Source organism: Choristoneura fumiferana, chromosome 21 (genome assembly GCF_025370935.1).
Source record: "Choristoneura fumiferana chromosome 21, NRCan_CFum_1, whole genome shotgun sequence".
NCBI classification, from domain to species: domain Eukaryota; kingdom Metazoa; phylum Arthropoda; class Insecta; order Lepidoptera; family Tortricidae; genus Choristoneura; species Choristoneura fumiferana.
Window position 1 is genome coordinate 7340705 of NC_133492.1, and position 23223 is coordinate 7363927.

At 40.4% G+C, this 23223-nt stretch overlaps 1 protein-coding gene across 1 annotated transcript in view; it reads right to left on the minus strand.

Moving 5' to 3' along the window:
* Positions 1–1680: 1680 nt before the first annotated feature.
* Positions 1681–23223, minus strand: part of LOC141439587 (sodium channel protein para-like) — an 88784-nt gene continuing 67241 nt past the window's right edge. Inside the window, 24 exon segments of the mRNA XM_074103880.1 lie at positions 1681–2986; positions 2989–3559; positions 3643–3846; positions 3936–4240; positions 4317–4587; positions 4692–4937; positions 5025–5219; positions 5336–5458; positions 7359–7481; positions 9369–9542; positions 9620–9885; positions 10018–10159; positions 10331–10446; positions 10529–10651; positions 12323–12527; positions 12804–12991; positions 14313–14475; positions 15615–15788; positions 15871–16148; positions 17823–17888; positions 18146–18254; positions 19630–19835; positions 21758–22001; positions 22745–22813. Of these exon segments, the coding sequence (XP_073959981.1) occupies positions 2838–2986; positions 2989–3559; positions 3643–3846; positions 3936–4240; positions 4317–4587; positions 4692–4937; positions 5025–5219; positions 5336–5458; positions 7359–7481; positions 9369–9542; positions 9620–9885; positions 10018–10159; positions 10331–10446; positions 10529–10651; positions 12323–12527; positions 12804–12991; positions 14313–14475; positions 15615–15788; positions 15871–16148; positions 17823–17888; positions 18146–18254; positions 19630–19835; positions 21758–22001; positions 22745–22813 (4710 nt within the window). The 3' untranslated portion in view covers positions 1681–2837.

Below are 23223 nucleotides of genomic sequence, written 5' to 3' on the forward strand. Positions count from 1 at the left end.
AGTTTATTAAGTTAAAACATTAAAGTTTTCAAGAGATTTAACACCTACAGATTAAATGATATTGTAACGGATAACTCACGTCTTAAATCGAGTTTAGCTCGACTACGAAGAAGGGCTACGAATTAACCAGAAACATGTCGAGCTAAACTCGATTTAAGACCGTGAGTTATCCGTGAGTTATGTTCAAGATTTAACACAGATCTAACACATACATTTACATACTTCATCTCAGCCTATTATGTCCCACTGCTGGGCACAGGCCTCCTCTCAGAACAAGAGGGCTTGGGCCATAGTTCCCACGCGGGCCCAGTGCGGATTGGGAACTTCACACGCACCATTGAATTGCTTCGTAGGTTTGTGCATGTTTTCCTTCACCGCACAGCTTGTGGTAAACTTCAAATGTAATTCCGCACATGAATTTCGAAAAACTCAAGAGGTGCGAGCCGGGGTTTGAACCCACGACCCTCTGCTTGAGAGGCGATAGGTCAAACCACTAGGCCACCACGGCTCACATTTACATACTTAGTTGTAATTTTTTAGGAAATACTGAAAGCTTCGGTACGAAATAAATAAAACTTCATTGTAAAGCAGTCAAGTTCTATATTTCATCGTTTACTTAATTTATTTTGTACAAACTTCAACAATATATATAATAAATACTCAAGTAAACCTCTATCATTCAGCAAACTGAACTCACTTTTTTGTCATATATTTAAAGAAATAATACAATGATATCATAACTTATTGTCCTAACTTAATTAAACACAACTTCTTTGTGCAAATATGCCTAATAGTAAAACGTTTGGTTTGACCAACACAAGGGGGTATTAAAGACCGTTCGTCGTATAAATATATATAACAATAAGTCCAAAGCAATGGATCATAACTCGAACACAAAGAGGGGCGCGAGCGAAGAGCGCGTCGGCGGAGCGGCGCGCGCGGGGAACGGCGCGGCTGCGGCGCCGGCGCGGCGCGTCTACGTACGCACAGGTATCTGGTAATTGTTGCAAATCATGTGCAAAACGGTAAGCATCTCATTTTAGTGTACAATACACCGACTCATAAACTTCGCAACATGTAGATTGTCTTGCACTTCAGAATTTTCACATTTTATTAAAACGAATTAAAAACAACCAACACACAACTAATCAGTGACATGTTCGTTAATGAAAAGCGAAAACTTTCGTCGAGCACACGTTTACGTTTATTGCTTCAAGCTTATTTACGTATCGCTGCATTATTCGCTGATTCCATAGTAGATATAGATAGGTATTATGATAAATTATGTGTTGCGATACGTGCAGTTTGGGATCTACCCGGCGATAAGCTCTCAATATTTACAGAATTGTAAAAAATTGACAACTTCCAAAGTTTAGTTACAAATAATTTATGATAGTTTAGTTCGTCGTGGTAGTAAAAGGCCATACTGACACGATCCACTTCCGGGAGCCAGCGGGCGCGGGGCCCGCGCGCCGGGCCCGCGGGCCGAGCGGCGCGCGGCCACCGCCAGAGAGGTGTCAATCGAGAAATCATATATACTTCAATAATATCTACCTTACTCGGTAAGGGACGTTCGATCTCTTAGGTATTATCAATAAATCTTATTTGCTAATTACGGTGATCTCCTTCAGTTAGCCGAATCGGTAGGTAGTCGGGGTTAGCGTTCTTGTTTTGTTTATGTTATGTCGGAGATCGTCACAGCGTTTAAATGTAAGTCGCAAGAGCAATACTCGAAGCAGTACCGGCCCGCTCGGAACGACGCGTGAGTGGTTGGCGGGCGGGCGGGGCGGCGCGCCGCGGGGAACTCGGCGCCCGCCCCCGCCCCCGCCCGCAGCTAATGTAATCGAGGGGAAGGTCATTACATTAACTTTAGGTACATGGAAAGTGCGCGTTACATAAAATGGCTCGATTCCTATGATGCGTACTGAATTAGGACGGAAGTGAACTCTGGTATCGATTTCACAGCTGATTTGTTAAGCTTACATAGATATAACTTGCAAAAATTTTTCTAAACTCTTAATTCCGAGGGAACCGACGGTGTGCCGACCTCGTATAGAAAGATACAACGCAACATCATTTCGGTACAGTAAGAAGCTTATAAACTGGAACTATTAAAAACTATTACGGACAAAATTGATATGAATCGGCGTAGCCATTGCTTTTCTTAAGCGTTTATTAGATACGATTACACTAACGTCCAAACGCAACGGACGAGTCGAAGACGACACAATGAATGTAATGATACAAGGTAATTTCATTTATAGTCGTAAAGTTTAAAAAAACTGGTGTGCTACATGAAGTGGTCGCGTGAGCAGCGTGCGGGGCGCGGACACACCGACGGAAGCGCGCGCGCCTACATATACTTTACCTACTTACACGGCATTGTTCGACACCATTTCGGGGAAAGAAAATGATATCTCACAATTTGTAATCAAATCAATGATCTCCATTATCTTAATATAAAGGATCGCTTCGATTTAGAATTTACGACAGACAGTGATATTCATCGAATACAAAAATAAGCTTATAGAATTTCCTCAATATTATCCGATACCTTACATTACGTTATCAGTGACAAAAAAACGACATGCTCGCTACAACGATTCTCTTAAAAAAACAGGTTTCTCTCACAGGGGCAGGTTTAACGCGACAATGTACGACAAAATATAATAATATACAATACACTCGCGCGAACGTCAGTCGCAAACAAACAGTCTCAAAAGCTTCGGCCACGCGAATATAAAACACTCCAGTTAACACTTCGAACGTCTCTAATCGCGCACGATTAGCGTCCCAAGAAACGGCGCGACCGCGCGGCTCGCCCGTGGCCGCCGACACTATGTACATGCGAAACATCTAGCGTAAAAAATAATTAAGTGCGCTTGGGTGGGCTCAACAGCTCGGGCAGCGGTGCGGGCAGCGGCAGCGGCGCGTCGTCCACCAGCGCGGGCAGCAGTGCCAGCGCCAGCACGGGTCAGACGGGCGCGGGCGGCGGCGCGGGCTCGGGCGGCCGCGGCGCCGCGCCCGCCGCCTGCAGCACCACGCGGTGCCCGTTGGGCGCGCCCGCCAGCAGCACGGCCGTCGCCTGCCCCTCCGCGCCCGCGCCCGCGCCCGCGCCCGCGCCCGCGCCGCCCGCCTCGCCGCCCGCGCCGCGCCGGTGCCGCCGCCACGCGTGCTGGATCAGCCGCGCGCAGTACTCCTCGCGCTGCCGCCACAGCGTCGACGACACCGGCTCGTACCCGACCTCGTCGGGTCGGCCGGGCTCCAGGTCGCCGGTCTCCTCTATCGGATTCCCTTTCCGTGCGAAGAAGTCTTTGGTGAGCGCGTCGAGGATGTCCACGCAGAACATCATGTCGCCGCGGCATATCGGTATGTCCATCGATATGATCTTGTACTTGTTGGGCTTGTGGATCTGCAGCGGCGGCTCCAGCACGTCCAGGAAGTCGGACAGCTGGTCGTAGCGGATGTACTGCGTGCCGTCGGGGTCGAAGCGCTGCCAGATCTCGTAGTACATGTCGTAGTCGTCGTCCGTCAAGCCCTCCTGCACGTCCTCCGTCGCCTGCCACGGAAACCACAGAGTGAGTCGATACATATTACGCTGGTGATACTTCTGATACTGATGTAAGTGAATCTATAGTTTACCTGCGAGTAGTTCTCGAGGATGACGGCGATATACATGTTGATGACGATGAGGAAGGAGATGACGAGGTAGGACAGCAGGTAGGTGATGCCGATGGTGGCGGAGCCGCAGTTGCCCGGGTAGCCGCGTTCATTGTCCGGCAAATCGCAATCTTCCTCGTTGATGATGCCGTCCAAAACTCCGTCCCATCCCGCTGACGTTGACATCTGAAACGATGGAACATTAAATAAACGGTTTCGAAGTTTCAAGCTTGGCTTTGAACATCATGTGATCTGTTAAAATAATGTATACTTACTTGAAAAAGTAGGATCATGCTTTGCACGAAGGTCTTAAAATTATACACGTCGTCTAAGCCACCTTTGTCTTTGACGTGCATGAAGAAAGACATTCCGAATATAGCGAAGATGAACATGACCAAGAAAAGCAAAAGGCAGATGTTGAACAGAGCCGGCAGCGACATAGCGAGCGCAAATAGCAAGGTTCGGATGCCCTTGGCGCCTTTGACCAGTCGAAGTACTCGACCCACTTTTGCTACTCTTACTACTCTGAGTAGAGTCGGTGACACAAAATACTTCTCTATAATGTCGCTCAATACCAAACCTGTAACAAAAACAATTTTATTATAACCTATTGACTGTATTTTTTTACTTAATGGTAAAGTAAAGTCAATACTTACTAAGAATAGAAAACATTACGACGACGAAATCGAATAAATTCCATGGTTCGACGAAGTAATGGTAGCGTAAGGCGAATATTTTCAATAGGCACTCTGAACTAAATATCACGATGAATATCATGTTGAGATAGTCAAGGACTGTGCTGAACGTCTCGGCTTGCTGGTAGTGGTCCAGGGTCATCGTCAACATGTTGAACCCGATGAACAACATAATCAGCATGTCAAATTTCTTATCCGTCACTATTTCGAACACTATTGCTTGTGGCCGCCACTGTAAGGATGTAACGATAACGAAGTGATGTTAATAACGTTATATTTATATTTATCTCTAGCATACCCACCACATGTAACTTTTTGAGTGCGTTAAATACACACCTTGGGTCTAGGAATGGCTTTCAATGGTTTCTTGGAGCCCATCTTCTTCATGGCGTTGTAATACTTTTTCTGATCCTCAGTCATGAACATCTCCAAGCTACCGCCGGCTTTCTTCTTTTGCTCGTTGAAGTTGTCGATGATAACTCCGATAAACAGGTTAAGAGTAAAGAATGAGCCAAAAATGATGAAGAATACAAAGTAGAGATACATGTAAATGTTCGTTTCTCGGATTGGTTGACGTCCCACCTAAAAGCATTGATACGATTACTGAAAATGTCCAAAAATGATTTCGTCTTTACCAAGTTAAATTGTAAACTGTTCTTGGCAACTTACTTCTCTGGAATCAATAGCGTCGTTCATGATTTGAATCCATCCCTTGAAAGTAGCCACTTGGAACAGGCACAGGTACGCTTTACCAACATGATCGAAGTTCATCGGTGAATTCTCCCAGGTGTAATTTTCAAACACGCACGCATTTTTGTCCGGGATTATTTCATGGCTTATGGTCGTGTGGTTCATATCGACACACTGAAAATTATTATATTTGTAAATATGGGTTTTGTGGCTTACAACCTGTAGATAGGTAGGTACATACTGAGGTGCAACTTGCATTTATACCTACTTAAGATAATTTTGTTTTATACCTTGTAGTATTTTCCCGCAAAGAGCTGCACGCCCATGATGGCAAAAATCAGCCAGAAGATGAGACACACGAGGAGCACGTTGAAGATGGAAGGTATTGCTTGCACTAAGGCATTCACCACCACCTATAATATTCAAGTTCTTTAATAATAGTTACCATAATACAAATTTGTCAAAGATTATATTCAATTCAATAAAGTATTATGCTAAGTACATTTGATTAGTGCAAAATATGGATTGATAAAGCTTGTCGAGATATGTTAAATACTTCATATTATGTATCGTGAAACTAAGGTTATTTTGTGATATGGGTATAGATATTATACTTAGGGGAAACTGTTGTACCTTGGCTATAGTTGTACCGCGGACAGTCGTCGAAATTGAAATGTTGCCGCATTATATAATATCATGTGCAGTGCCATTTGAACCGTCGGCGGGAAGTATCAGAGTAAAGTAAGTACCGAAACGCAACGCTGAATGTGCTGTGTGAGAAAATCACCAAAAATAAAAATCCTTTTACAAAAAGTACTTTTTTTGAACTTTAAATGAAGCTTATTTATTTATTGTTTTATTTTTTTGTAATAAAAGTCAACAAACTATGTTGAAGTTACTTTAACTAGCTACGGATCAAAAGGGCTGTTTCAGCCTAAACCTAAATCGATGTGCGTTTTGGACGCATTTTTACCTAAAAAACTGGATACGTTTTACCTAGGGCACTAAAAATACGTTATACCTTGGCCAATAAAATGTAATAGTAAAAAAATATATATATTTGGTTCCGATCATATCTTGATGCTGAAGGTATTTTAGTTAAAATTAAGTAATTTAGTCGCTTGATCAATACGATTTCAACATGTAATCAGCGTCTTAACTCAAAACTAAGGTAACTTTTTGTTTGATCTATAAAATAATATGTACGCACTTGGCGGGAAAACTGCTGTGTGCAAATAACCAGTAAATAAGTCATCGATTCTATAAATAAATAAAACAAATAATCATTAAATATTTTCTTGACATAAAATCACGTGTCCAAGGTACAACCTCGAATGTTCAAGGTACATCAGGGGTGTTGTACCTTGGTAATTTTTCCCCTTTTTTTCGTAAGCCTACCGTCTCAAAATTAAGAAACGACTCGCTTTGTTTTTTATCGAATAACATAGCCTAATGATGTGTCTTTAGATATTTTAATATCTGGCGTTTATTCAATTATTAGTTATTTTTCTAAAATCAAAAAAGGAAAAACTGTCCGAGGTAGAACAGCTTCCCCTAGCAATGACTTGCTACTTAGGTATAAGAACAAACAGCTTCTACTTATTTTTAAATGCAGACAGTGACAAATACACTACACTTGCAGTTAATCAATACACAATAACATAAAACATGCATAAAATACAAAAGTGACAATCATTTCTTGTTTAAGTAATACTTCACAAAGATACTACAATACTTACTTACCTTTCTGATTACACTTAAAATAATCCGAAATATTCGAGTATTTAACTACCACATGCGAATCGCCAAGAGAAAGTACGAAGTAGGATAAGATAAATAATCTAATGTGCAGTCTACATTAACATTCCAAATAACTAATAAATACTATCTAATAATCGGAAAAATCCAAGAGAAAAGTAGACCAAAACATGACAATGAATGCGTCTGCCGAAATGAACCAGCCTGAACCGATTTCCGACTGACTGAAGATTATGACCAATGATACTAAGCCATTCAGGGGTGCCACCGACCACTTCAGAATGATTCACTAAAATCTGATCGATAATGGACTAACTACCGATGATTTTGAAACGATTCGTGACTAAATAAAGTTCTAAAACCAAAGAGACCAGATGTAAGATGTAAGTTTACTGGATAGTTGAGGTTGCAGAGATCAAGTGTATTGAGGATGTTTGTGAAACTGTAGAAGTAGCGCGAGTGTCGGAGCTGAGAGGCGGTGTGGAGTGGTGTGCGCGGTGGACGGTGACGGGTGGCGGGTGGTGGTGGTGGTCTGGTGGTGGCAGGGGTACGTACCCTCATGCCCTGCATGCGGCTCATGGCCCTGAGCGGGCGCAGCGCGCGGAGCGTTCGCATCGTTTTGAACGCCTGAATGCCGCCGGCGCCACAAAGCGCCGCTACGAAGTTTATAAGCGAGACCTGATGGAATCAAGGGTAACATGTTGATAAATGAAGCAGGCATACATGTTCAGTTTACAGATATTGAAATCATAAATTCAACAATTGTAATATTAACTGCTGAACCTGGAACAGAAACAGGAGTCAACTAATCAAATGGACCTTGAGACCCTTGGAAGAAATTTTGCAATTGAAAGAGAAAGATTTACAATCAACACCTGCCAGATAAAGAGTGACCACATGAAGGGCGGGGAAGACGGGCAAATGAGATGTTGCCTACGCTACAGAAGTTGAGAGAAATAGCCAATAAGTGCCATATTTTCAGATTATAAACATATTTATGACTTTAACAACATATTTTGAATTAAATAAAATGCATTTAATGTGAACATCAAATTGTGTGCAAATATACACAAATTAATTTCGTATTTATTAGCTGCGACACCGAATGAACATAATCTTGATCATTAAGTAAAAAAAGTGATAGGATAATAACAACACGATAGAAGTTCACATATGCCATGCACTTGATAATTATTGGGTATATGAATGTAAGAAGTATATTGTAATCGATACCTGACTATTCTTGGTCAGGCATAGGTTTTAAGGCGACCACTGTCAGGAGCCACGGGATAGAGATATATAGAAGCAGTATCCACAGACAGACAACATTACGACATCGAGAGCTCGAGGCAGCGACAGAGAGGGTCGGCACCTCCGCTGTGACACATCGAACAGTTAAAGCTACACGCTTTTATGTCGCGCTGCCCATGAAATAAAAAACCTTGTAGTGTTCGGTTAGGAATCAATCGTAACAATAAGCCGCATACAAACATTGTGAGGCACGTGCCGCAAACGGTTCGCGACTCGTGCTTCGGGCGCGAGAGCAATCTCAGCACACGTACGGTCGCAGTGAACGTCTACCGAGGCAGAGCATCGGTCCACGCAGCCTGAGGGTTGCCTGGGGAGCCATTTGCGGCGCATACCTCGCAATGTTTGGCGGGGTTTAGGTGCAATGAGCAGGGCGACGGGCCAACACGGATAGCTGAGCTGGCCGCGGGCGGGACTCACTCGCATGCCCTCCCATCTGGACACCGCGCGCAGCGGGCGCAGAGCCCGCAGGGTCCGCATCGAGCGGAAGGCGGGGATGTCGTCCGCGCCCGCCATCACCGCGCCGTGGTTAACGAGCGACAACTACCGCCACACACCTCTGTTACTCATTGTATTGTACTTAACTTAGCTGTTGATTTATCACAGTTTTTCAAGGGTCGTCGAGGTTTATGCCAAAAAGTTAAGGATCGACCAGATTAAGCTTAAACTCGGTCGCAACGTTTGTGACTGTGACACGTTTATTGCGTTGCGTTTTTACGCCGGCCGGTGTGATCACGACCATAAAACCGTCATAGACTTTGGTAATTAGGTACTACATTTTGTGATTTTTCACACTGCTCATATGAGGCAGCGTGAGCGTATAAAAAATTCTGTGTGGTCTATCTTTTTAAAGACAGTTACAGGAATGACAGCGGGTTAAAGGAGTTTAAATTGTTTCTTTTAAATTAAATGTGACCTCTCGTGCTTTCTGTTTTCTATTATCGATTCCGTTCATTCCTGTTCCCCAGACAGTGAGATCGGACTGGTAAGGTGAATTATATGTACCTACCTGTCTAAACTTTTATAATTACTTGTAAAAATATTTTGATATCGAGAAACCAATTTGAATTAAATAAATTATTTCTCCAAGTAAGCCAGATAAAATTAATAAAACATTTTTATTTTAAACTTAATACGTTCGTATTAGTATTCGATAAATATAAATAGGAAATATTGAGACATATCAACAATGGTCTTGTTTCTTAAGGCGTATTAATTGGAAATAATTAAGTAAGTAGGTATATTAAGGAAGATTACCATGACTATAATGAAGTCGAGCCAACACCAAGCGTTAGTGAAATACTTCTGAAATCCGAGGGCAAGCCACTTGATTAACATCTCGAGGAAGAAGATAACGGTGAAGATACGGTCCATGTAGTATAAAATATCTTGAAGGATCGGTCGGTGAGGTAAATGTACGTCTTCTAACGCCTGGAATCAATTTGTTAACTTTAATGTCATTGTAACTTTTACTAATAGTGAACTGATTGAAAATTAAAAGTACTTACCAAAGCCAAACTACTGAGCAAGATCATGGTAATCACAGCCGTTTCAAAATAAGTGTTCTCGATCAGTCTAAAGGTCTTCAGTCGCAGCATGCCCCAACCTTGCCAGAATGGTGAGTCGTCGTCTCCGGCAAGGAATGGAAACTTTTGATAGCATGGTTCAGGGAAGCAATCGGCGGGTGTATCGTCTATCACATCATCATCGTTGGCAACCACGTCGTGTTTTGGGATACCATCAAGTTTACCCTCTTCTTCGTCTTCAATTACTTCTAAAACGTGCATCAAAAAGTTGATAGCAAGTTCATGTTAGCCACAGACAATAATTAACATTAAAGTTGCTGTTTTATATATCGTCGTAATAGGTCCATTTAGCTCTTAATTAGAAACTTAAATTATCTCACCATCTTCCAATCCTAAATCTTCTTTGCTAGCATCTTTTTTCTCTTCCCCATCTATCGTATCTGCTGAACCTTTATGACTTTCATCTTTGAAGGACCTATTTTTATGACTACCGTATGATTTTTGACTAATGGTATCGTCATCCTGAAAGAAAATATTTAACTATTTAAGAATTCATTTATCACCTTAAATTATGTTTTAATTCCAGTAACTTTGCATTTATAACTTATTAAATAAATAATTTTAAGATAGATTAGATTTTTTTATCTTTGATGGATTATTGTGTACTTACCTACATATATTTTAAATCTTTACCTGAATAAGATTTCCTAGATGATTGAGCTCGCAGTCTAACCGGTTATCTCTATGATTATCCGTTATCGCGTTGATATTATTCATGAGTATCTTCCCTTTCTTGTACTTATTGTCACCTGAAAGTATACCATTGACTTCTTAGGGACACCAGTTATCACTTTTTCTGCTTCTACGATCGTCCTGAATCGTATGTGTTACCTGGTATTGTGAATTCCATGCCGTCTCCTATCGCTACCTCGACTTGGTCCTTGAGTTTCTTGCCTTTGTAGAGGACTGCGTCGTCGAGGTCTGTGCCGAGCTCCAGCTCGTTGTCGACACGTTCTGGGGAGACGCAGCGGCCACACAAAGCCGCCTTTAAGCCTACGTGCCGAGTGTCCCGAGCGACGCGACATCGCAGCATCCAAGCATAGAAATCAGACCAGGACGAACCAATTTAGTCGTTTGCTATTGTTGTAGGTAAGATCGTCAAGAAGGCTAACCATGTGCAGCAAGTACCCAGGAGAAAATAAAATGTATATAGGTATAAGTATTTAACAATAGGTACTTGCAGTAGATATTTTAGCGACTCAATCTAAATGAACATTTTTATTTTATATTTTATGTGCTAATTTTATTCTCAAATAATCTGTTTTGGCCGTTCAGTAACTAATCAAAAAAAGTGCCTACGGTTGAAATTTGGGAAGGGATATGTGACATATTTTACTCAAATACAAAATCTTAGTACCAGCTTAGGGCAATGCTCGGGCTAAAACTTGAATACTCGCGTTTTCTCAAAGATAAGACCAAGCTAGATCGATTGTTTCTTTCCCGGAAACCCTTACATATGAAATTTCATCAAAATCGTTGGAGCCGTTTCCGAGATTCCTGAACTATATATACAAGAATTGCTCGTTTAAAGGGATAAGCCTTATACCTCCTTATACTATAAGGATTATACTTACATGCATAACGCATTACCTAAATATTAAATCAACACACAAAATAAATCAAAACCACAAGTTAACACTCCATTTGAACTTAACACGTTTGAAAAATAACAACAACTAAAAAAATGTTTTGTACGACAACAATCATGACAAACAACAACAGTGTATCAACAGAAATCTAAGTGTTCGTTCGGTGAAAGCCAATGAAGCAAAACAAAGGTCACAATTTTTAGAAAAAAATGCGCATACTTCTTAAATTGTATGGAACTCTCATTTGTTTTGCTTCACTAGGTTTTTACCACACAATGATCACTCACTTAATTACAGGTCTGCAATCTACACTTGGATGTAGGGGCACAGGCAACGCACATACACTGATACAGCAGGTACACGTTACATTTTGTAACATAGCACACAACACCATGCTTATCACATCATTAATATTGATTTCACACAACACAAACCATGCTACGGGTCCAAGAAGTTTTAACAGTAGACAAAATACAGAAAAAGGAAGATTCGTATGATTCTTTACAGAATTAGGATCAGTTATTCAATTTTTATTGCTAGTTCTTTCAATGTGCCTACCTACAATGCTACAATTATATGTAAAGCTTGTCTAAGCTAAGATGACACGTGCCTCACACAACTAACTCAGTTCATTATGACTAGTGAGACAGCAACTCTTACAATAATCACTAGAGTCTAACGAGAATTTAGTTCTCCGTTAGACTCGGGCGGTTATTATAAAAATTTGCTGTCTAATTAGTCATAATGAACTGATTTAGTTGAGTGAGGCACGCGTCATCTTAGCTTAGACAAGCTCTACGTAGGTCCAATAATTAAGGGATTGGGATAAGAGGAATTACTGTTTTCTTTTCAAAGCATACGGTAAATTTCCATTACACATTGTCCACATTACAAAGTTATATGCAGCTTGATTGTTACGTATACGTTAACAAAGCTTTTTTGTACAGCTGTTTTCGACTTACCCGCTTTACATCAAGACATATTAGTTCCACAACAAGTACACGACATGCTACGTACATTCTCGCACACATCTTACCGGGAGCGTGAATGGCTATCTGGTTAGTCAGCTTGTTCTTCAGCAACTTCAACATGTCCATTACACTTCGCTTCATCCAATCAATAAATCGCGATATCCGGTTGATAGCTTCTGCGATTTTGTTGGTCTCCTGATCGGCAGTGGGGGTTGACAAACTCGATGAGCCGAAATTTGACAGTAACAGGGCCAAGAAAAGGTTGAGAACCTGGAATGCCACAATTTATAGTCTTTTAACTTGGGTATTTACGAGAATTATTTTGAATGGGCTACTTTGTTTCAGCTTTCGTGGGTAAAACAATTAATCGGGGTGCGCATTTAAGTACCTATCCACTTGTAGCCTTATACTTCTTATATGTATAGAGCTGATTTTGTTCTCACTTACATTAAACTTCCTCCATTTCCTTCAATTAAGACTATTTTTCGCTATATCTTTTTCAGTGCAACCACACACATACAATATATTTTTAAAACTGATACTAACCACAAGATTGCCAATAACGACGGTGGCTAAGAAGAATGGGATGCACGAGACATCTCCGACCAACATGCAGTCCCACATACTCTCTATCCACTCCCCGCAGAGCACTCGGAACACGATCATGAAACTGTGCATGAAGTCAGTGAAGTTCCACCGAGGGAGGTCTCCATCGGGAAAGCGGTCCACGTAATCTGACAACGACGACAATGTTAAAGGTTCGTTCGGCGTGAATGAGAATGTTTAGTAACTATCAACCAACGCCAGCACCGATTGGAAAGTTTGATTTGTAATTATCGATTTGATGAACAAAATCGATGTTATCGTTAATTTAGCCACTGAACATCCCCAGTGGATGAGTAAGCAATTATTGATATGCATTGATTCAATTGGAAAAGCAGGCTTTAGTAGTCTGATACCAAAACTGGCATTATTTAAATTTGTAGGTTCGCAAAGTGTAAGCAGAAAGGACTGCATCTAGTGTTATTATGAAACTGCACTGTTTCGTTAGGGTATTATTTCAATTGCTTACAATATATATATACTTGAGTACTACATGCACAATCTAAAATCTATATTAGTTACTTGTAAAGCATTAGCATGCATCTCGAAGGCGCCTAGTGATACTTTCATAGAAGATAAATAAAATAGAGCCAAAACTTACAAACAAATCTTCGGTTATACGCAAACATTTGAATATGCCAAACAAGGGTAAGATAGGGTTGAATTGAAGTGAAGCTAGCGATGTTTCACAAGTGAGGCGCCTTTTCTAGGGGGCTTTAGAGGTACGGTAACTCGGGTGCCGGGCTGCTCGCCTCTCCCCGCGCGCACGCATCATCGCGGCGCATATCGATACAATACAATAGTCGCTAGTAAAAACGGCGGCGCGCCCATGAAGGTGGAAAAACTAATAGCCATCTAATCAAGCTACCATCTATCTTACAGGGTTAAGAGTCTACTGTAGGATCCACTCCTAAATTTAAGGAGCAGTGAATGTACTTCAAATCTTGTAAAACTCTGACTTTCTTGATATAATCAGCAGGTATACAACTAAGTAAATATGTATGTATGTGTGAAACTCTCAATTATCATAATTTTCCTTCAATTTTATAGTTCAGAAGCTTCGGTGTGTTTTACGTAGCGTGGTTCTTTATCAAAATTTAGGGTAATTATTCAGTACCGCGTGTGCCTATTAAAGGATAGTTAAGTATCAGACGTCATGACAATGAAGGCACTAGATATTTACATCAAACTGTAAATTTATTTAAATAGTTTTATACCAGCTAGACATTAAGAAAATTCAATATCAGTATAGATACGTAGAATTATTTTCTCCTGGTTATTCTGGTCTCAGCAACAGCGAGATGTTAGTATGGTAGATATAAAGGATAAATGTCCGAATTAAAAATGGTTTGAAGTACATCGACCGCTTCGGCAACGGGCGCGCCGCCTGTCCACCAAGACACGTCCAACCAACACCAATGAACATGCAACACTCCCACCAATATCACTTACCCACATAATTTTTTCCGAAAAGTTGCATACCCATCACGGCAAATATGAAAATAATGATGCACAATACGAAGGTCAGATTTCCCAAGGCACCCATCGTCCTACCCATTATAGAGATGAGTAAATTAAGTGTCGGCCATGACTTTGCCAATTTGAATACTCGAAGCTGCAAGTACAAATTGTGAAATAAGGCGTCACACAAGCTCGGTTATCGGCGCTTCACCTATGCTACTGCGGTCCTGTCCCGGCCCACGACCACTCACATCCCCGGCCTGCACAAAGCACGCCGCTTTAAAGGCATTAGCCACAAATTTGGAGTAGTACTATGCAGCTCTGATATGAGAGTGGTCATGGAATCGGCAAAATGTATAGCGAATGTGTGCTGAGTCACCTAAAAAAATGTGCACTGCTCTGTTTCTGTTTGAGTGGGATATATGTTTGTCTTTAAAATTTGTGAGAGCTTTAACACCAATATCATCATAGCTTTTCTATATTTTTATCGCTATGTTATTTAAATTTCATATTCGCTTCTTAGTAACGACATAGATCCCATCAGTATTGTCCTAATGCATCGAAATGCCCCGAAAGCGAAGCTGCAATCATCTATATTACTCGATGCGAAGCGGGTTATGTCATGAGTCAAGCGTGTGGCGGCCCCCACGTGGCACGTGGCCGCGTGTTCTGCCACATGCCGTGCCACAAGCCACAGCGCGAACCCGCTGTCTTTATGATGTTAATCAAAGCCCAGTGTAAAATATTTAGAAGTGTTAAGCTGAATAATCAATAACAAAGCTAAACTTTAGAGATGCTTAATTGTCTTTTAAATAGAACCTGTGTAGTTCTTGCCAAACAACTGCATCCCCATCACCGCGAATATGAATATAATGATGCAAAGTACAAAGGTCAAGTTCCCTAAAGCTCCCACCGTCCTACCCATTATGGATATAATAAGGTTTAGGGCCGGCCAAGACTTGGCCAGTTTAAAGACACGCAGCTGAAAATAGTTCATAACATTTACATAAGGTATCATAATGTGTGATCTATGGTGTGATGTCAGCTTAATCGAATAAAACTGTAAAAGGTGACTTCTTAATTTTGATGTTCACTTGATAGTATATTTCGTTATGTATGTTTTTGATGCACAATATTACAACATATAAAAATGTATGTATGTAGATAAAGTAATTGCCAATAGTTGAGAGAGATACATTTAAGTAGTTAAATAGAAAACGTACACGGTTTCTTAATTATATAGCTCAGGTACAGAATAATCAATGTAATCATTAATCAAAACGGGGAACTTACCAAACGAAATGAACGCAACACAGACAAACCCTGAACACCTTCAAGTCCCAACTCCACTAATGATAAGGCCACGATGATAAAGTCGAAAATGTTCCAACCCTCTTGAAAATAATACTTTGGACTCATTGCTATTAACTTTAATGTTGCTTCTATAGCAAATGTTGCGGTGAAAAACTGAAAAATAAAACGATCAATATGTTATGATTAATTTATTCAAGCTTAAAAGGTAAGGGCGTGTTACTACGTCAGTACTCACATAATTGCCGCTCTTGAGAATCTTATCCATATCTTTGTTCATCTCGTGGTGGTCGAGCGCCATGAATAGCGTGTTGACCACGATACACAGCGTGATAAACAGTTCCACGAACGGGTCGAACACCAGGAGGGCGACATACTTCTGAAACTCCAGCCACAACCAACAGCAGTCCCATACACAAAACAAGTCTATCCCTTTGATCGCGCAATCTAGAAGCTTCTCCTTGAACGTCGGTCCGTCCTCATCGTCTTCCGCTGTTGGGAAGTAGTACACTGACACTGTTGTCCCGTTTACCAGCAGAGTGCGTGTGTGTGTGTTGAAGAGAGAGAGAGAAATATATTTGTTAGTATTCGCTCATTATATAGGCCATCAGGGATATCCAATTTGATGCCAATCCCAATCGTGAAACAGCAATTGTGTTCACAAATTGCTCAATATTGGGTTCGACAGCAACGAATTTATGAACTACGACAAGTATACCAATATCCATATTTTTTGTAAATATTGTAGGCTGTCATTTATATCAGTTGGATTTAGATGCTCAAGCCCGTGTCATTAAAGAGGGTGGCTGGCAGTTTTGCTGGTAAAAGGATCTTCCATATGCTAAAACCTTTAGGGATCCTAAGTGCGTTCAAAATCTCGTGCAAATCAAACCAAACTTTTACTGGCGGTGATTTACATGAATTTTCCGATTTCAGAAAAAGCTTACCCAGAAATTACTTCACTACGCGAAATGCAACTATGGATGAGAACAACTTTATTAAACAACAAATCGGTCTCCACATCAAAAAATATGAATATCGTGATTATTTCACCACACGCTATTTAAAGCAAATACTCAAATGCTAGTTTTCATAGTTTTTAAATCTTAAAAATAATGTCTAAAGTGCGTCATGCAATGTTAAACAAAACATTTATGTTCTCCGCAAACTCATCGCGTCATCACTTAAAGTCGGTTACATATTCATGCGTAGACAACACAACGGAAACACATGCAATTTGCGTGATTATTTCTTTGTAGGTAGCGTCCAAAAGGTTGAAATGTGTCCAATGTTCAGTGCCATGATAAGAAAGCAGTGTAATTTACAATGCGAATATTTCACTCGTTTGTGTTACATTAGCCCCCTTCGGCCACTTTGTAAACCAAAGGTTCGAAACCAGTTTAGAAAACAGAATAATTTTTCTTTTTCGGAAACCTGGTTTCGAATGAAGAAAAATAACTCTGTTTTCTAAACTGGTTTCCTATACAGAATAAAGAAGCTTCTTTTGGCCGAAGGGCACTAGCCAACGCTTATACATTGGCGTTATTAGCTGTTTGCTCTTGGGAGAGTGTTTAAGGTTCTGGTTTATGGATTAAGCAACAAACAATACGTGAAGTGTGGGTGGCAGCATTGATTGAGCACTCGACGATTAAACAGCGGATACAGGCGTGTTGCTACATTAAAAGAAGCCGTGTCACAACGGTGCGCATTTTACGGCTCTAACCACGAAGGTGCGTGCGAACCGCCGTAACCCGCACGTCGTGAACCGGCTCAATATATTAAATGTCTACCACCCCGCGGACGGGCGTGCTCGTGCGGTCGACATAACTATTACGACAATAAATGACACCCACTTTTGTCTTACTGTTGCCAATTATGCTTTCCTTTGTTCGCATAATGAGCAAATACCAGTATTGTGTTGTTGTGTTGTGAATGTTGAGTGTTATCGAGTTTTATGTTACATTTGTTAAAACAAATCTGATCTGATTTTAACATAAAAAAGTTTACATAACAGTTAGTTTGTGAGTTTAAGAAGCGATGTTAATTAAGACATGACATGACTTAGCACATTTAAAAAACGAACATCGACTTTAAAATAAAAATATTGAATGCAACAAGACAGACAACACTGTTATCAACTTGTAACATGTATCGTTACAAGAGGGTGAATGTTTTTAAATGGTTCCGTACCGTTCTGGTCGCTGGCTCGGCTCTGTCGCCCCGCCTGCTCAATTATTTCATTTAGTACCATCACATCTGAAAGGGAAATAAACACGTGCATATTAGGTACGTCAAACAACAGTTTACCTTATAAAATAGTAGGTACATAGCTTAAATATTTGGTCCTTGGTTGAACGAGTTAATAGAAAACGTGTGGGTTCATAAATTGCTTGAGCGCCATAAGTAGGTTAATAGGTCAGCCCGGAGCGTGATAGATACCGAAATTTATTTGTCTCATATTATTTTGAGCACTGATTGACGGTAACTTGTGCGTGTCAAATGAGTTCCTTTACCTCTCATATCCACTACGTTAGGCTGCTGTGCCGAGTCTATAAAAGGGTTATCGTTTGAAGGCTTCAGAACTTTTCCAGCTTCGTCCGTGCATTCAGTCGTGCTCATCTCCTGAAATAGTAACAATCATATTTGAAGTCACAACTCTATTTTGAAAGCTTTTTATTAAATTGATGCCATTACCAAGCCACGAGGCAAACATCGCAATTTATGGCTTTATTCCGCGACTTAACGACTTTGTTATGTCACCAATCAGATGAATCACATTGCTTAGTGTTAGTAAGAATTGATGGCACTAGGCAGGGCTGGTTACTGAGTCCTGAGTTTTTGGGAAATTATAGACCGCCGCTACCTTTGGTCTAATACCACCTAGTGGTTCTTAATTAATGGTATGTCAGCATGCGCCTGACGAGCGTGTGCGTGTGGGCCAGCGCGTGCAGCACCATCAGAACGGGCATTGACTCATTTACCGACCTTGGGCTTCATGACATGAAAATTTGTACGCGCAATGACTCATTTACCGACCACGGGTTTCATGACAAGCACATTAAGGTCGAGGGTTTTATTTGGGGGGTTGCAACCAAGGTAGCTTGCTTGTTACGACACTGTTTACGAGCAAGTGTGATGAAATAGCTATTTATGCAACTGTATCGTAATACAGGTCCTTAAAACACGAGTGTGGTTTCATAAAAGGGTCACATGAGTGTTTTAAGGCCCAATTTCGTACAGTTGCATACAATATTTTATCTACATCCACATATAATAATTCTTCTAACATGTGTTCAAGAACCATTGAGAATGACCTGCATTGCAACCAGAAGTAGGACCTTCACTTTGCTGATAATAAATTATGAGTCATTTCCTTCGCCTCATCTAATTTATCGGGCGGAGTAAAATTTTCTTCGCATTTAGGTACATCAGACATTTTTAAGCATGAACAAAATGTTCCCACTAACATTCGTACAACAAAACGACACGTATGAATGGAATGGCGCTAAAACCCAGTACATCACTGCGCATGTGCGCGCATGCGCTAAAGCGGGCGCTGCCACAGACAAGTGAACATTGGAATCAAAACTTGGTGATATAAACTTTTTGGATTTGCCCTGTATCGTAATGGTGAAAAAAAATGTATTATAACATTATTTCGTTAGAAGAAAAGTGTTATAATGTGTTTTTTATATATATTTCAGTATTGTGTTTAAAGAGTATGTAAATATAAACTCTTTGTTATTCATCGAAAAAAAAATGATTCATTATAATCAGTCGATTTTTTATATAAGTTTTGTGACTTTGATTATTTTAGTGTTTAAAGATTTATTTTCATATTTAATGCAGCACAATCTTATTTGTTTAAATTAAATTTACTAACTTCGATCCAGATATAACGAGTCTAAAATCATTTAAGCGTTTATGAGATATTAGAGAGAATTTACGATATGAGAGTAGATAAAAATAATTAAACTGAGCCTAGAAGGGTACTAACGTATTCTCTGAGCGGCGGGCGCGAGGCGAGCGAGTCCTGTCGGGGCAGAGGGTAGGCGTGCGGCTGCGACGTGACGCTGTGGTTGCGCGAGGCGGAGCGCCCGCGCAGCTGTGCCTCCTTGGTCTGCGCCTTGCTGCCGAGCAGGTCGCCGTGCGACGTGTACGACAGACGCGTCTGGTGCGACGTGTATGATGAATGCCGGGAACCTGGAACGATTGGGTTCATTTATTTCGATATTATATTGGCTACTCACTTTTATGTCACTTTTGGTTCCGTAGCCAAATTGAAAAAATGGAACCTTTATAGTTTCGCCATGTCTGTCTATCTGTCTGTCTATCTGCGGCTTAGGTTATGAGATTATTAGTGCAGGAAAGCTATAGTTTTGCATGTTTTACAGTCTCTCAAGGTCTACACTAAGGGAAAAAGAAAAAAAAAGTGTTTATTTGACATTATTTTTACATAGTTTTTTTGCACATAGTCCTGCATAGTGCTGCTAGTTGTGTAGTTGTGTTTTGGAGGGAGCAGAACCCTCCGCTCTTACTAAGTACCTAGAAGTTAATAAAAAGTTGACTGTTGTTGTTATTGAAGTTTTGACTGGACCATAATATGAGATGTGGTCTAAAGTTGGGGTAAGTAATACGAGATATAAGAACTTATTATAGTATTCATAATATATACGCTCACTTTATATATAAACTCGTTTAGTATAACGTTCACTGGATGAACCATGACGAATAGTTTTATTTATTTCTCTTCTTTTAGCTTCGATTATTCCTATGTTTGTTTAATGGTGTGATAGTAAATAGATATTTTTATTAAAATCTGATATTTAAATTCTTTTATATTTACTGTAACGTCGTAATTTAATAATTTAATTTGTAAAAATACATTGGAAATACCTACTCGTATACATTTTGGACTTTACGAGAAATGACAACTGTTTAAAGCCGGGTGCGCATCATGTGATTAAAGTTCTATCTTTGTCACTCTTTGCTATTATAAGCAGGACAGCAACATCTCAAACTGTCAATTTGCTTTAGAGTGTAGACCTGCATTATAACTGCCTTTGTGACGGTACACTGCAGGGGTCAAATGAAGGCCATTACTTAAATTTTGTTTATTTTATTCAGTTTATCATATTTTTGGAATCCGATTTGTGAAAACACTTCACAAGGCCTATTTCTCCAAACGGTTTTCGATTTATTATATGTTGTCAAAAATTGGGATATCCCAATTCATACCTTTTCCATCATCTGTATATAAGCTGACTTAAGAAAAGGACGTCGCCAGCCTATGGTTAAGTCGTCTTGGTTTTAGTTTTAAAATGTTATTATGAGGTGCTTTTATAGGAGCTGGCCGCGTGCAGTCGAGAAAAATTAATTATGGACGACTAGGAAGGTGGGGTCCAAACGGTGCCGGACTCTGACCGGCTAAAAAACCCGGCTTCACGTCCCCAACTCCCTTGAGCTTGTTACGGGGAGGACAGGGTTAGAGTACCAGCCAATTGGGCTGGTGATGCCCTCTTTGGGTTTTGAAATTTGAGTAGGTAGGTAGCCATTGTCCGGTTTAATGAAGTAATTTTCTCCCACGCATCAACAACAAGCGCGGAATTGAATAACTCAAAGTTTGGCTTCTTATTTGATTTAAGAGAAGTCTTTTCTTACAGATCAAGTGAGCCATTCAAATGATGTTCAGCCTTTTATTTCCTTCTTCCTTATAACTTTTTTATGTCTCATAAATTAGTTACAGCGCTGCGGGGTGATGCGGTGTTTGACGTAATCCATTAAATAAAATTAGAAATGGGAACAACGCTTCAAAGTCAACTAAAACCAATTTATTGATGATTCCAGGATAATACTTAGGTTGGGGTTCTCTATATTAGTTGGATAATATTTAAACCACTGAGTTAATTAGCAACACAAAATGAGTTGAATTCTAAATGGGTTAGCGAATGTAGAGTTTCGAGGGAGCTTTTGTTCCTTATCCAGTAGGTAGGTAGTAACCTAATGACACTAATATTAGGGAGCACTCTGTGCCATTACACTTTCTGTATAGGTACTTATACTCTTTGCATTCTACTAAAGGCCACGGAATATTAAAAGATATAAATAATTAAAATTATACGCACCTAAATTAGCATAGTAGACTGGAATAATGATAGCACCGTTCTCTTCAGACATAGGCGTGACAGCGTTTGAGTCGTCCGCGTATGGGAGGTGTTCCTGAGCATCCAGGTAGGTCGAGAGCACCAAAGGCTTCCGGTCGGCGCCAGGAGGGTACCGCGGGCGCCCGTTCGGCCGTAGCGCCATCTGATGGGAGCCGCGCGACCCCCGACGCAGGTTGAAAGGCGACCCCGGCAGGGAGAGCGATGCCTGCGTCACAACTTTACTGTCAACCAGCTAGTTTGTAGTCTTAGAGCTAGTTCCCACTTGTCGGATGTCGGACTCAGATTTTAATCGGACACTTGCCCAACACCGATTTTTTTTTCAATAGAAATGACCGACATCCGACACGTAACAGATCCGACACCCGTCAAGTGGGAACGGGCTCTTACACTATGTCAAACTTTTGTTCTTTAAGTTTCCACACAATTTAAACAATTTTGACTCGTTTCCTCAATTCATATCAACTTATTGATAATTTAAATGACTTTAAATTTACTTTACTGACGGTTCACTTGCAGAGGCTCAAGCTTTACAGTGTTTTTTTTTTGTTAAATTTATTCTATTATTTATTTAGGTAGTTTCATGTGCTGATAAACAAAAAGTATAGATAAAAGTATACACCAAGTTAAGGAGACGCTGAAAAAGTAAAGAAAGAGATCGAAGGAAAAGAAAATGACATGTGCTTAGAACGCTCGTCTTACATCGACTCGCGGAACCAATGCAGCATTATTTAACTGGCTTATTGGCTTCCAAATTTGACTTTCTCTTTGTTTTAGATGAACTACGGTAAGAGTTCTGCGAATCGATCCAAAGAGACTTAAGTAATGTTTTCACAAATAGCAATCTAGAAGAGCGAAGTTGGGTAAAAAATAGAAAAATATAGTCAGAAATTCCTAAAGGAAAGGAAGACGAAAGGGAGCACAAACACCAACGAGGAGATAAGGACAAACCTGTGAGCCCTCCCGCAGTGGCCCATATGACAACTGCCCATATTTATTTATGCGTTCAGGGTGAGGGACCTTCAATACAAAAACAAAATTTTGAATTTATAACCATCTCCCGTCAAACTATACCTTAATATGAGTTTCTAAACATCAACCAAAAGGGTAGGGACAGCGGACACGAAGACAAATCAAATACAATTGAGATAATTTGCAGTCGTGGCAGTTGTTGATTATCTCGTGTAACAGAACAGATAGCCGATTAGGTACAGTGATACATAAACAGGCACAAACTGAAGATGCGCTTAGGAAGCAAATAATGATTAAGTTAAACAAATAATGTACTCGTATGTATGTTTTTAAGAGTGTCGATTAATATTCTACAGAATTATAGTTACAAATAAAAATTCGTTAAAGTTCTACGTGTAATCAAGCACAATAAGACAATGTTCTTGTAAGTGTAGGTATATCCACATGAAACTAAAATG